General features: G+C 37.1%; 1 protein-coding gene across 1 annotated transcript; it reads right to left on the bottom strand.

Annotated features, from left to right (window-relative positions):
* Positions 1 to 12,592: 12,592 nt before the first annotated feature.
* Positions 12,593 to 13,543, bottom strand: LOC138093035 (olfactory receptor 51V1-like). The gene has a single exon (XM_068989123.1). It carries the CDS (start codon positions 13,541 to 13,543, stop codon positions 12,593 to 12,595), a length of 951 nt encoding a protein of 316 aa, XP_068845224.1.

Below are 13,543 nucleotides of genomic sequence, written 5' to 3'. Positions count from 1 at the left end.
GCATTTGGGCTCTAAGTTCAAGTCTGGAATTTCAGATGTATGGCCTTGGCAGAGTGCATTTACTCTTTCTGGAATTCTGTACACTTATCTTTATAATAGTCATAAAATATTGTGTAACTTATAAGGTTGTTAAAATTATTAAGTAAATTGGTTTATATAAAGCTTCTGCAATACTGCATAGCATGTAATGAAGATGAAGGAAGGTTGTCTGTTGTTACTATTGCCAGTAATACTACTGTAATCAGTCTGCATCCTACATACACTGGACCTGCAGGACAGAGAAAGGAATCTCCTTTATATTTCCTCCTTGTGTGTAATACACGTTGGTCAGTCGTCTCCAGCTCCACAACCCCATGGACTGTAACCTACCAGGCTCCTTTGGCCATGGGATTCTCTAGGAAAGAATACTGGATTGGATTGCTATGCCCTCCCCAAAGGGATCTTCCTGACCCAGGGATTGAGCCCCCCTCTGATATCTTCTGCACTGATCAGAGGGTTCTTTACCACTAGTGCCACTTGGGAAGCCCATATTTCCTCTTTCCTAAGTATAATTTCAGGCATTATGGGACATAATGATTTTAGGTGATCTTGAGGCATCCAGCTATTTTAATTTTTCACTCTGGAGACAGGAGAAAAATTTACCAGAGGTAGAAATTTACAGATTATTAGCATGTGTGTGTGCTAAGTTGCTTCAGTTGTGCCTGACTCTGCGACCCTATAGACTCTAGCTCACCAGGCTCCTCTGTCCATGGGTATTCTCCAGGCAAGAAAACTGGAGTGGGTTGCCACGCCCTCCTCCAGGGGATCTACCCTACCCATGGATCCAGCCCTCGTCTCTGTCTCCTGCATTTGCAGGTGGGTTCCTTACCACTAGCACCATACATTAGTAAAAGCACTGGAATGAATCCAAAATCTGCATCTGTTCCTCAAATGAATGTCAAAGCTCCTCTTGATCATTTTATAATCATACTATAGACTGCATATATTTTACCACAGTGGTAATAATTATTACTCTTACTAGCAACAGTAAAAGGTATTCATCAGGGAAGAAAAGAAACAGTGAGATGTCTGAGAACATAAATGATTTATAAAATAATAAATAATAAAGAATATTTTATGTGTTCACTTGTACAAGTAATAATGAAAACTCTTGAACATGTTACTGTCTTCACAGCACTGATGACAAAAATGAAAACTAGAAATATAAATGTACAGGCTGAATGTATTGCAATACATTTTAAAAATTTGGTACAATTATTAGTGAATATGTTACTACAAAATGCTAATATGGAAATAAGCTTAAAACATTTTAAAGAGTAATTACAGGTTGCAGAACAATACATATCAGATGATCTTAAGTAAGGGAATGTACACCCGTATATTAATGTATGGAATCTTACACACAAGTGTATTTGCATAGAAATTCTGGTAGAATATATAGAATTCTCCTGATAGTGTGTATATTTTTAAAAGAACATTTAAATTAAACTAATTATAAATAATTAAATTATATCTACTGATTCCTGTACAAGATGAGATATTTAGCATTAGCATGACTTTATATTATTCTACCTCCCTTTGGAGCTATCCCTATTATTTTCTTAATTGCTTAAGTATCCAGAATTTATATTTAATTACTTTAATTGTCTCTTGAAATTATTCTTTGTTTTTTACTCTGATGGAGGATATTCTGAGCATTTTTGTAGTAGGATTTTTATGTAAGTAAAAATAGAATTTCTATTTTATTTTACAACTTAGCAGTGAGGAAAAGAAATCTAAGTTTATCATGATTTCCAGATTTTTATATGATTACTGATTAATTGTATTGTTTCTGATTCTTTCTGTATTTACTATTTTGCTTAAATTCTGTGCTGTTTCCCCTAGATATTGAAAGAAAACAGGAGTGTGCAGAAGTGATTTCGGCAAATTTTTGTTTCCCATACATGTATAAACATCAAATTTTTAAAATATTTTAAGCTTATTAAGTATATTACACTCAGTAAAACTTTCAATTCTTTCTCTTCTGTAGAAGAAAAACACTGCAAGTTCTATCTTTAAAGTCCATTTTTAAACTTTTAAAATCATAATGTGAGTGTATTCATGTACAATCAACTATAGTGATTGTGAACTCTTATATTTTCATAAATGCTAGTTGGCCTAAATATTGCTTTAGGACTTGAAATTTGATTCATTGTTTTGTTGATACCTGTTTACAAAGGATAACTTTATTATTTTATTGCTGGATATCACACATATCTCCTTTAAATTTACAAGAATGAGAGTATGAACTGACTTTTTAAAAGATTAATATAACTTACAAACTTAATCAAAATTATCAGGAAATAGAAAATATACAATTACAAAATAAAAATTAACTTCATTATATTTAATAACTAAGACAAATGAGAAAACCCCTTGCTATGTACAAACTACTGAAGCTCATTTTGAAAGAAATAGATAACCTAAGTACTCTCATAACTACTTGAGAAATTGTAGTTTGAAACCTTGCAAGAAGGAATTTTCCAGACCCAGATGAATTTGCTAGATGAATACGACCAAACATTTAGAAGGAAAATAATATGGATTTCATAAAAACTTTTATCAGAAAATGGTAAAGGATAGAGCCCATCTCAAATTATTTAATACGAGTAGCTCTATGCTGCTATATAATTGAGAGTATGCAAGATAAAGAAACCACTACAATATTTTTATAAAGAAAATCCCCTCTCTTTCCACATATATTTGTTCTTTCCTCAGCTGTCTATATTTAAAGCCACACTAATCCTGGGATCTTTTTCTTCTGTGTATCAGCATCATGGAACATTCCCATATTTACAATTCTCGGACATGCCTTCCTTTGGAGTTAAGTACCTCACAAGCTCTGTTCACCTCCTCATACATTAGTTCACAAATTTAAGTTCTAGCCATGTCAGTCTTACACAGTGATAGCAAGTACCTTTTCACAGGGGCTTATTGGAAAAGACTCTGATGCTGGGCAAGATTGAAGGCAAGAAGAGAAGGGGATGACAGAGGATGAGATGGTTGGATGGCATCACCAACTCAATGGACATGAGTTTGAGCAAGCTCTGGGAATTGGTGATGGACAGGGAGGTCTGGTGTGCTGCAGTCCATGGTGTCTCAGAAAGTCAGACATGACTGAGTGACTGAAATGAACTGAACTTCCAAGTGGTGATAGTGGTAAAGAATCCCCCAGTCAAAAGTCTGTTCTATACATCTGTGTCTTTTTTGCTGTCTTGCATACAGGGTTATCATTACCATCTTTCTAAATTCCCTATATATGTGTTAGCATGCTGTATTGGTGTTTTTCTTTCTGGCTTACTTCACTCTGTATAATAGGCTCCAGTTTCATCCACCTCATTAGAATTGATTCAAATGTATTGTTTTTAATGGCTGAGTAATACTCCATTGTGTATATGTACCACAGCTTTCTTATCCATTCGTCTGCTGATGAACATCTAGGTTGCTCCCATGTCCTGGCTATTATAAACAATGATTGGGAACTCATGTACACTTGCGGCAGATTCATTTGATGTATGATAAAACCAATACATTATTGTAAAATAAAGTGGAAAAAAAAAAAAAAAAAGAATCCCCAAGTCAATGCAGGACATGCAAAAGAAGTGTACTGGATCTCTGGGTCAGGAAGATCCCTTGGAAGAGGTCATGGCAACCCACTCCAGTATTCTTGCCTGGAGAATGCCCATGGATAGAGGACCCTGGTGAGCTAGAGTCCATAAGGTCACAAAGAGTTGGACGCAACTGAAGCAACTCAGCAGGCACAAACTCCAAGATCTCATAAATATCAGTATTTTTGAAAATTAAAAGAAATAGATAAAGCATGGGTCACTGTCTAATACTGTGTATTTGGCACAGTGTGACTCTGGTTGTTCTCTTTAAATTGATAACAGCCCACAGGAACTCTTTAGCAACCTCCAGGTTATAGAGAAGCTAAAAAAATCTGAAAATATGCTGGTCCTGGTAAGATAATAAAAGTAAAAAGAGAAGTAAATGTATTTTAATTATAATGTAGGACCAGGTTAAAGAAACAGACTACTAGTTACAAAGACAATAATTCTAAAGAGCTATTCTAACATCCAACCACATATTTTTTAAAAACAATGGGGTTGGGATTGTTTGCAAAATTGCCTTGAAGCCATAGACACAGAGAGGGCTGTGAGAACTAATGATGCAATGATAGAATCAATGAGACCTCAGAGTGGATCCAGCAAGTGCAACGGTTTACCATTCCAAGAGGAAAGCACCAGCCCTATAAAATTCAGCAAGAGTTTAGAAAAAATAAAAGTTCTTCACAGAGACAAGGCCAGTTAATGTGCTCTGGAACTATGTGTCTTTTTGCAGGAGCTAATGACTAAGAATCATCTCTTTTCCTTGCTAAGGAGTCTTAATGCAACATTTAAAAAAAAATTCCTAGATATCTGAATATCATGTTACTTAAAATGAACTTTAGAATGTGCATCTGGGTAATTTACTAGCAGTCAAGCTTTGAGACTCAGTACTTTCACTGCTGAGTCAGGGAATTAAGTTAATTAATTAATTAACTCCTGGTCAGGGAATTAAGATCCTGCCACAAGCAGCATAGAGTGAAAAAAATAAATTAATTAGTACATCTGATAAAAGAATGTGTATCTGACATATTAGGCAGAAACTGAAGAAATGTATATCACAAAGTGAAGTGAAGAAGTGAAATGAAGTCGCTCAGTCGTGTCCAACTCTTTGCGACCCCATGGGCTGTAGCCTACCAGGCTCCTCTGTCCATGGAATTTTCCAGGCAATAGTCCTGGAGTAGATTGCCATTTCCTTTTCCAGGGGATCTTCCCAACCCAGGGATCGAACCCGGGTCTCCCACATTGTAGACAGACGCTTTACTGTCTGAATCACCAAAAGAAACTGTTAATAAAGGAGTCAGGAAAGTGTAACTGTGATTAGCAATTATAACTTAAAATAGTGCAGAGAATATATAGAATCATAGTAAAACTTAAGAATGAGAAAGAATAAGGGTTTAAATACTGTTATTAAGAGTGAAGTTAAAAAAATAAAAGTGCAGTCATTTTCATGCAATTAATTGGAATTGCTAGTTTGAAGCATTAGGACACAGTGTAGGCTTGTGACTAAAGAGGACAATCTCTGGAGTCAGATTTCTAATAATCAAATCTTGGTTCCATTGCTTCTAGGTATAAAATCTTAGGGAGCTTATTTTGTAAGTGTGGATATCTTGTTAAACTGAGGAAATGTTAAGGCACTTATAACAATATCTGGAACACAATAAGTGTCCAGTAAATGTCAATAGGGACTAACAGAGTTTTGCCAAGAGAACGCACCGGTCATAATAAATACACTCTTCCAACAATGCAAGAGACAGTTCTACACATGGACTTCACCAGATGGTCAATATCGAAATCAGATTGATTGTATTATTTACAGCCAATAGGAGAGGTTCTCTACTGTGAGCAAAAACAAGATCAGGAGCTGACTGTGGCTCAGCTCATGAACACCTTATTGCCAAATTCAGACTCAAAATAAAGAAAGTAGGGAATTAGACCATTCAGGTATGACCTAAATCAAATCTTTTACGATTATATAGTGGAAGTGACAAATAGATTCAAGGGATTAGATCTGATAGACAGAGTGCCTGAACAATTATGAACAGAGGTTTGTAACATTGTACAGGAGATGGTGATCAAAACCATCCCCAAGAAAAAGAATGCAAAACGGAAAAATGGTTCTCTGAGGAGACCCTACAAACAGCTGAGAAAAGAAGAGAAGCTAAAGGCAAAGGAGAAAAGGAAAGATATATCTGAATGCAGAGTTTCAAAGAATAGCAAGGAGAGATAAGAAAGCCTTCCTAAGTGATCAATGCAAAGAAGTAGAGGAGAACAATAGAATGGGAAAGACTAGAGATCCCTTCAAGAAAATTAGAGACACCAAGGGATCATTTCATGCAAAGATGGGCATAATAAGGAACAGAAAAGATATGGACCTAACAGAAGCAGAAGATATTAAGAAGAGGGGGCAAGGATACACAGAAGAACTATACAAAAAAGATATTCATGATCTAAATAACCATGATGGTGTGATCACTCACCTAGGGTCAGACATCCTGGAGTCTGAACACAAGTAGACCTTAGGAAATATCACCAGAACCAAAACTATTGGAGGTGATGGAATTCCAGTTGAGCTATTTCAAATCCTAAAAGGTGATGCTGTAAGTGCTGTATTCAATATGCCAGCAAATTTGAAAAACTCAGCAGTGGCCACAGGACAGGTCAGTTTTCATTCTCATCTCAAAGAAAAGCGATGCCAAAGAATGTTCAAACTACCACACAATTGTGGTAGACTCTCAAGCTAGCAACATAAAGCTCAAAATTCACCAAACTAGGCTTCAACAGTATGTGAAACGAGAACTTCCAGATGTTCAAGCTGGATTTAGAAAAGGCAGAAGAACCAGAGATCAAGTTGCCAAAATCTGTTGGATCATAGAGAAAGCAGGAGAATTTCAGAAAAACATCTACTTCTGCTTCGTTGACTACACTGAAGCTTTTGACTATGTGGATCACAACAAGCTGAAAAATTCTGAAAGAGATGGGAATACCAGACCACCTTACCTGCCTCCTGAGAAATCTGTGTGCGCATTCAGTTCAGTTCAGTCACTCAGTCGTGTCTGACTCTTTGCGACCCCAAGAATTGTAGCACGCCAGGCCTCCCTGTCCATCACCTACTCCTGGAGTTCACTCAGACTCACATCCATTGAGTCCATGATGCCATCCAGCCATCTCATCCTCTGTCGTCCCCTTCTCCTCCTGCTCCCAATCCATCCCAGCATCAGAGTCTTTTCCAATGAGTCAACTCTTCACATGAGGTGGCCAAAGTACTGGAGTTTCAGCTTTAGCATCATTCCTTCCAAAGAAATCCCAGGGCTGATCTTCTTCAGAATGGACTGGTTGGATCTCCTTGCAGTCCAAGGGACTCTCAAGAGTCTTCCCCAACACCACAGTTCAAAAGCATCAATTCTTCAGTGCTCAGCCTTCTTCACAGTCCAACTCTCACATCCATACATGACCACAGGGAAAACCATAGCCTTGACTAGACAGACCTTAGTCGGCAAAGTAATGTCTCTGCTTTTGAATATGCTATCTAGGTTGGTCATAACTTTTCTTCCAAGGAGCAAGTGTCTTTTAATTTCATGGCTGCAGTCAACATCTTCAGTGATTGTGGAGCCAAAAAAAATAAAGTCTGACACTGTTTCCACTGTTTCTCCATTTATTTCCCATGAAGTGATGGGACCAGATGCCATGATCTTCATTTTCTGAATGCTGAGATTTAAGCCAACTTTTTCACTCTCCTCTTTCACTTTCCTCAAGAGGCTTTTTAGTTCCTCTTCCCTTTCTGCGATAAGGGTGGTGTTATCTGCATATCTGAGGTTCTTGATATTTCTCCCAGCAATCTTGATTCCAGCTTGTGCTTCTTCCAGCCCAGCGTTTCTCATGGTGTACTCTGCATATAAGGTAAATAAGCAGGGTGACAATATACAGCCTTGACGTACTCCTTTTCCTCTTTGGAACCAGTCTGTTGTTCCATGTCCAGTTCTAACTGTTGCTTCCTGACCTGCATACAGATTTCTCAAGAGGCAGGTCAGGTGGTCTGGTATTCCCATCTCTCTCAGAATTTTCCACAGTTTCTTGTGATCCACACAGTCAAAGGCTTTGGCAGAGTCAATAAAGCAGAAATAGATGTTTTTCTGGAACTCTTTCGCTTTTCCCATGATCCAGCAGATGTTGGCAATTTGATCTCTGGTTCCTCTCCCTTTTCTAAAACCAGCTTGAACATCAGGAAGTTCACGGTTCATGTATTGCTGAAGCCTGGCTTGGAGCATTAAGAAACAAAATTAGAAGTGGACACAGAACAACAGACTGGTTCTCAATTGGGGAAAGGAGTACGTCAAGGCTGTATATTGTCACCCTGGTTATTTAACTTATTTGCAGAATACATCATGTGAAATGCCACGCTGGATGAAACACAAGCTGGAATCAAGGTTGCAGAGAGAAATGTCAGTAACCTCAGATATGCAGATGATATCACCTTTATGGCGGAAAGCAAAGAGCCTCTTGATGAAAGTGAAAGAGAAGAGTGAAAAAGCTGGCTTAAAACTCAACATTCAAAAAAACTAAGATCATGGCATTTGGTCCCATCTGTACATGACAAAGAGATAGGGAAACAATGGAAACAGTGAGAGACATTATTTTCTTGGGCTCCAAAATCACTGCAGATGGTGACTGCAGCCATGAAATTAAAAGATGCTTGTTCTTTGGGAAAAAAAGCTATGACAAACCTAGACAGCATATTAAAAAACAGAGACATTAGTTTACCGACAAAGGTCCATGTAGTCACAGCTATGGTTTTCCAGTAGTCATGTATGGATGTGAGAGTTGGACTATAAAGAAAGCTGAGGGCTGAAGAATTGATGCTTTTGAACTGTAGTGTTGGAGAAGACTCTTGAGAGTCCATTGGACTTCAGGGAGATCCAAGCAGTCCATCCTAAAGGAAATCAGTCCTGAATATTTATTGAAGGACTGATGCTGAAGCTGATGCTCAAGTACTTTGGCCACCTGATGCAAAGAAGTAACTTATTAGAAAAGATCCTGATGCTGGGAAATATTAAAGGCCAGAGGGGAAGGGGACACCACAGGATGAGATGGTTGGATGCATCACTGACTTGATGGACATGAGTTTGAGCAAGTTCTGAGAGTTAGTGACAGACAGGGAAGCCCACATGCTGCAGTCCATGGGGTCACAAAGAGTCAGACCCAACTGAGTGACTGAACTGAACTGAAGTGTCAGTAATCATTTACAAATATAATAGTAAAATTTAGTTTGCACTTTTGCAGTGTCATGTTGGTGTTGGGACTTGATTCAAATATAGTACTGTGGAAAAAAATGTTTAACTTGTGCCAAAAATGTATTAGCATTATTTTATAACAAGTAGAATTTGCTAAAATTCAGATATATTATCATAAGAAAATAATTAGTTGAAACCATTCAGAGTATGTATATATATGTGTGTATGTATATATTTGTATATATGTGTGTGCATATATATATATATATATATATATATATAATATTCTGCCTTTTGGATATTATTGATTTTTTTTTTCTTTCACTAGCATCTTACTATTATCAACTACTTCTGTTAGAGGGTACCAGCTAGAACAAAGACAGAAAGTAAAGAGTTTGGGATGTAGAGGAAGTTTCTTTTAGATATTAAAACAAAAGAAGAGTAATGGAACCCCTTTCAGCACGAGCTGGAGAAGAGAAACACAGATAAGCAAAGAGATTTGAAAAGATATAATCTTCAAGGTCTCAGGTTCAGCTGCATTCTTTGGCACTCTTTTACAGTGTAAGGGCATGAGAAGCTAGAAACCCAGTGTGTTTTGAGGGAGAAGTTAAAAGCAGAAGGATATTAATAACCTACTACTTGTTTATCTCCTGAGGGAGATTTCCATGCAAACTATCTCATGCCATCATCAGAGAGCAGCATTAGGGTAAAAATTAGCACATGGTATATTCAGTGAGGGAACCAGTTTCTTGCTCTTTCACAATGCAGCACATGGATCTAGGTGTTCTTTACAGCATTGTGGGGGACACAAAAATCATGGTGAATGCTGACTAGCAGAGTTGTCAAGGGAACTGTTATGCCTAGGAAAAAAAATGATTCTGTAACCAAGGGCTAAAAAAAAAAAACACAAAAACTTAGAGTCAGGGAAATAAGAGGAAATGTGTCAGTTTTCAGGGTTTGTAGACTAAGAGCCATTTACAGTTGGATTACTAACTAGATTGAAGAGAAAATCAGTCAAAATGCAACAGAGGGCGAGAAAAATCAGCATTCCATACAGACATACAGAGTGAGGAAGTAAGGTAAGATTCATTCAGCAAGGGTCTGCCAAGTGTTACAGACTTAGAAAAGAGGCCTATCCAGTTCTTGAGTGCAGGGCCATGTCAGCTTCTCCTTTAATGTAGTGATGAGGGGTTTGTAGAGAAGTGACAGTTAGTGGCAGAGACCTGTGAAAGAAAGAAATTTCCTGGCAGAGAATATCAGTTTCTAATTGACAGAAAATATGACACCACAGCAAATATATTTTTTAAACTCAAAAACTTTAATTCACATTTTAAGTGGAAGAACCATTGGCTCTCTGAGAGCAGTTAAGACTAAAAATTAACTAAACTCATCACATGTTATTATTTGAGTATAAAATATAAAACCTTTTACATTAGAATTTTATATATCATAATACTGGCTGATGAAAGAATGGCCTACTAAATGATTGTTTCAAGTGCTAATGCATTTGAAAACTTATATTTACAGCAACACACAATTTAAAATTTTTAATTCACACCATGAACACCACCAACAATAAAAACAAATAGAATGATGGGGAGATAACTGCAATGTAAAATGGTACAGTAATGGCAGTGGTAAAAGTGCTGTGAAACTAAAGTGCCCCACAATTATTTTCTACTTTTTAAAAATCCCTTTACTTCAATTTCCTCATCTGCAAAATTAACTGATTATGATTTACCCATGGACTGGCTCTAAAGCCTGGCATATAATAGGAATCTGATAAATATAAGCTAATTATTATTTTATGACCATTATACTTGTTATTGTGATGATTAAAAATAAACTCTAACAATATTAGGGAGTCGCTTTTACAATTGCATGGTATAGCTGTTTATAACTGCTTCATTCAAAATCAAAACTATAAAATGCTAACCCAATCAATTAATGAATAGTTTTCCCTATGTAGTACAATGGAATAAAACTCAAATATAAAAATGAGCTGTGGATGCAGGCAACAACTACAAGGTGAATCTCAAAAGTATTATTGCAAGTGAAAGGATCTGGACAAAAAGATTACATTACTTATGATTCAATTTACGGAATCTTCTCTAAAGGCTGCTTCCCAGGTGGCTCAGTGGTAAAGAATCTGTCTGCCAATTCAGGAGACACAGAAGATGAGGGTTCAATCCCTGGTCAGGAAGATCTCCTGGAGTAGGAAATGAACCCACTCCAGTACTCTTGCCAGGATCATCCCATGGACAGAGGAGCCTGGTATGCTACAGTCTATGGGGTTACAAAAGAGCTAGACACAACTGAGCACACAAGTAGGGGCTCTCTTAAAGGCAAAACCTACTATAGAAATTAGTTTGGAGGCAGTGGAGAATTTGGGGCTGTGGGAGAAGAGTGACTGCAAAGAGATAAAAGGCACTTGTGGGGTGATGAAAATATTCCATATCTTGATTGATTGTGGTGGTGATTTCATGACTGTAAATATTTTTGAGAATTTATCAGATGGTGCATGTACATCTAAACAGAGCGAACTACTATTTGAAAGTATGCATTAACAAAACATGCCCTAAACATATCGAGCAGATTATATAAATATCCTTGCAACAATAATGTTTTAAGGAAATTTACACATACCAAGAGTCCAAATGTGTGCATTATTTTGCTATCCATGATTTATTTGTGGTTTTGCTCACTTTTATTTTATAAAAGTTTTATGATGGTTGTGGAACCATTTAACAAACTTCATGTTGAAAAGTACAGAGGGGAGATAGGAAAGAAAGATTTTTCATGTGATTTGAAAATAAAACAGAGAATATATTCAATCACATCACCTGCTACCACCTAAAATTTGATGTATCATTTAATCTTTGTGTTTTTTAAACTACAAATCATATATGTATTAGAAAATAGCATCTACCACGGAGTCTTGATGGGGAGATAAATTAGAAACATTTTTCTTTGATCACAGTAACATTCTCTCCTCATTGGATTTAAATGATCTATGGGTTCATAGGAAACATTTTCAAATGGTTTTCAAGTGGAGTAGCTATTTGTTATTGTTCCTTGGATTAAGAAAATAAAACAAATCACAAACATCTATTTTTTTTTTCTACTCTGGCAGTTACTGATTGTCTCTATCTCCAGTTCAGCAGGGTGAGAGTGAGGAAGATTGGCTGATGGGCAAAGAGTATCAAGATTAATACTTGCTTGCTTATTTCATTGCTTTTTAAATTTATTCAAAAAGGTCAAATTCTCTATTATGCTTATTTAGTTACATTGCCATGGGACTAAATTGGGAAAATGGATAGACAATAAACAAGAATGTAGTTTAGAGTAGGGAGAATTGGAGTAAAATAATTTTTGGTCCTTAAGTAATAACTTGGGGGATTTTAATTAGCAAAATGTACCTTTTTATAATGAATGACTCCCAAACTGGCCATAGTGAGATGAATTTTAATAGTTAATCTATCTCAGAACTTATTATGATTCAGAAGCTATTATATATGTATTTTCAGATATTCAAAAATCATTGACAGCATAACACATGTCAATTTCACTAATATGATAGTTTCAAGGAAAATGCAGACAAAAGTGTAAAATGGAAAGCCTCATTCAAATGAAAGTCATTAAACACATTTTAATTATTCACTGACTCTCACCCTTTTGAACTCCTTTGCTGACTTTTAAATGCATTCACATTTGATATTAAGACTTACATTTTTTCAAGTAAAACAGTCTCTGGACTCTTCTTCGTATTTGCTGGGTCTTGATACTATAAATAATGGGATTCATCAAGGGTGGGAAAAGGATATAGACATTGCCCATGAGAACATGAACCCAGGGTGAGAGGTGTCTGCCAAAACGATGAACCATGGTCAGACCAATGATTGGGATGTAGAAAACCAAAACAGCACAGATGTGAGATACACAGGTCTGCAAAGACTTGATTCTCTCTTCTCGTGATGCAATTGCTAAGACTGCATGCAAGATCATGATATAGGAGATAATGATGAGCACTGCATCCAACAACAAGTTGCTGATCACCAGGGCCAGACCATAAATGCTATTGAAGCGGATGTCTGAACAGGCCATTCGAATTAAGTCTTGGTGCAGGCAGAAAGAGTGAGAAAGGATGTGGGGGTGACAATAATTTAAGAACTTTAGGCGAATAATGACTGGAGGTATGAGCATAGAACTTCTACATAAGATTGCCACTCCAATCTTCATGATTTTGTCATTAGTTAGGATGGAGGAATAGCGTAATGGGTTGCAAATGGCAATATAGCGGTCAAAAGCCATAGTAAGGAGGACAGAGGACTCCATGAAGGACAGACCATGGATGAAATAGGACTGGGCAATGCAGGAATCCAGGCTGATCTCTTGAATGACCCCCCATAAGATTCCCAGCACTGTGTGCACAGTGGACAGCCCCACACACAGGTCAGTGAGGGCCAGCATGGCCAGGAAGTAGAACATGGGCTGGTGCAGACTCGGCTCAGTCCTGATCACGTGGAGCACCATGCAGTTCCCCAGGAAAACCATAGCATAAATGGAGGCAAAAGGGATGGAGAGCCAGAGATAGTCAACTTCTAAGCCAGGAAAACCAGTGAGAGTAAATCTGGAACTATTGAAGTTCAAGATAGAGGTAGCAGACAT

This window comes from Capricornis sumatraensis, chromosome 16 (assembly GCF_032405125.1).
Source record: "Capricornis sumatraensis isolate serow.1 chromosome 16, serow.2, whole genome shotgun sequence".
Lineage (NCBI taxonomy): Eukaryota > Metazoa > Chordata > Mammalia > Artiodactyla > Bovidae > Capricornis > Capricornis sumatraensis.
This window is presented reverse-complemented; position numbering and strand designations above follow the sequence as displayed.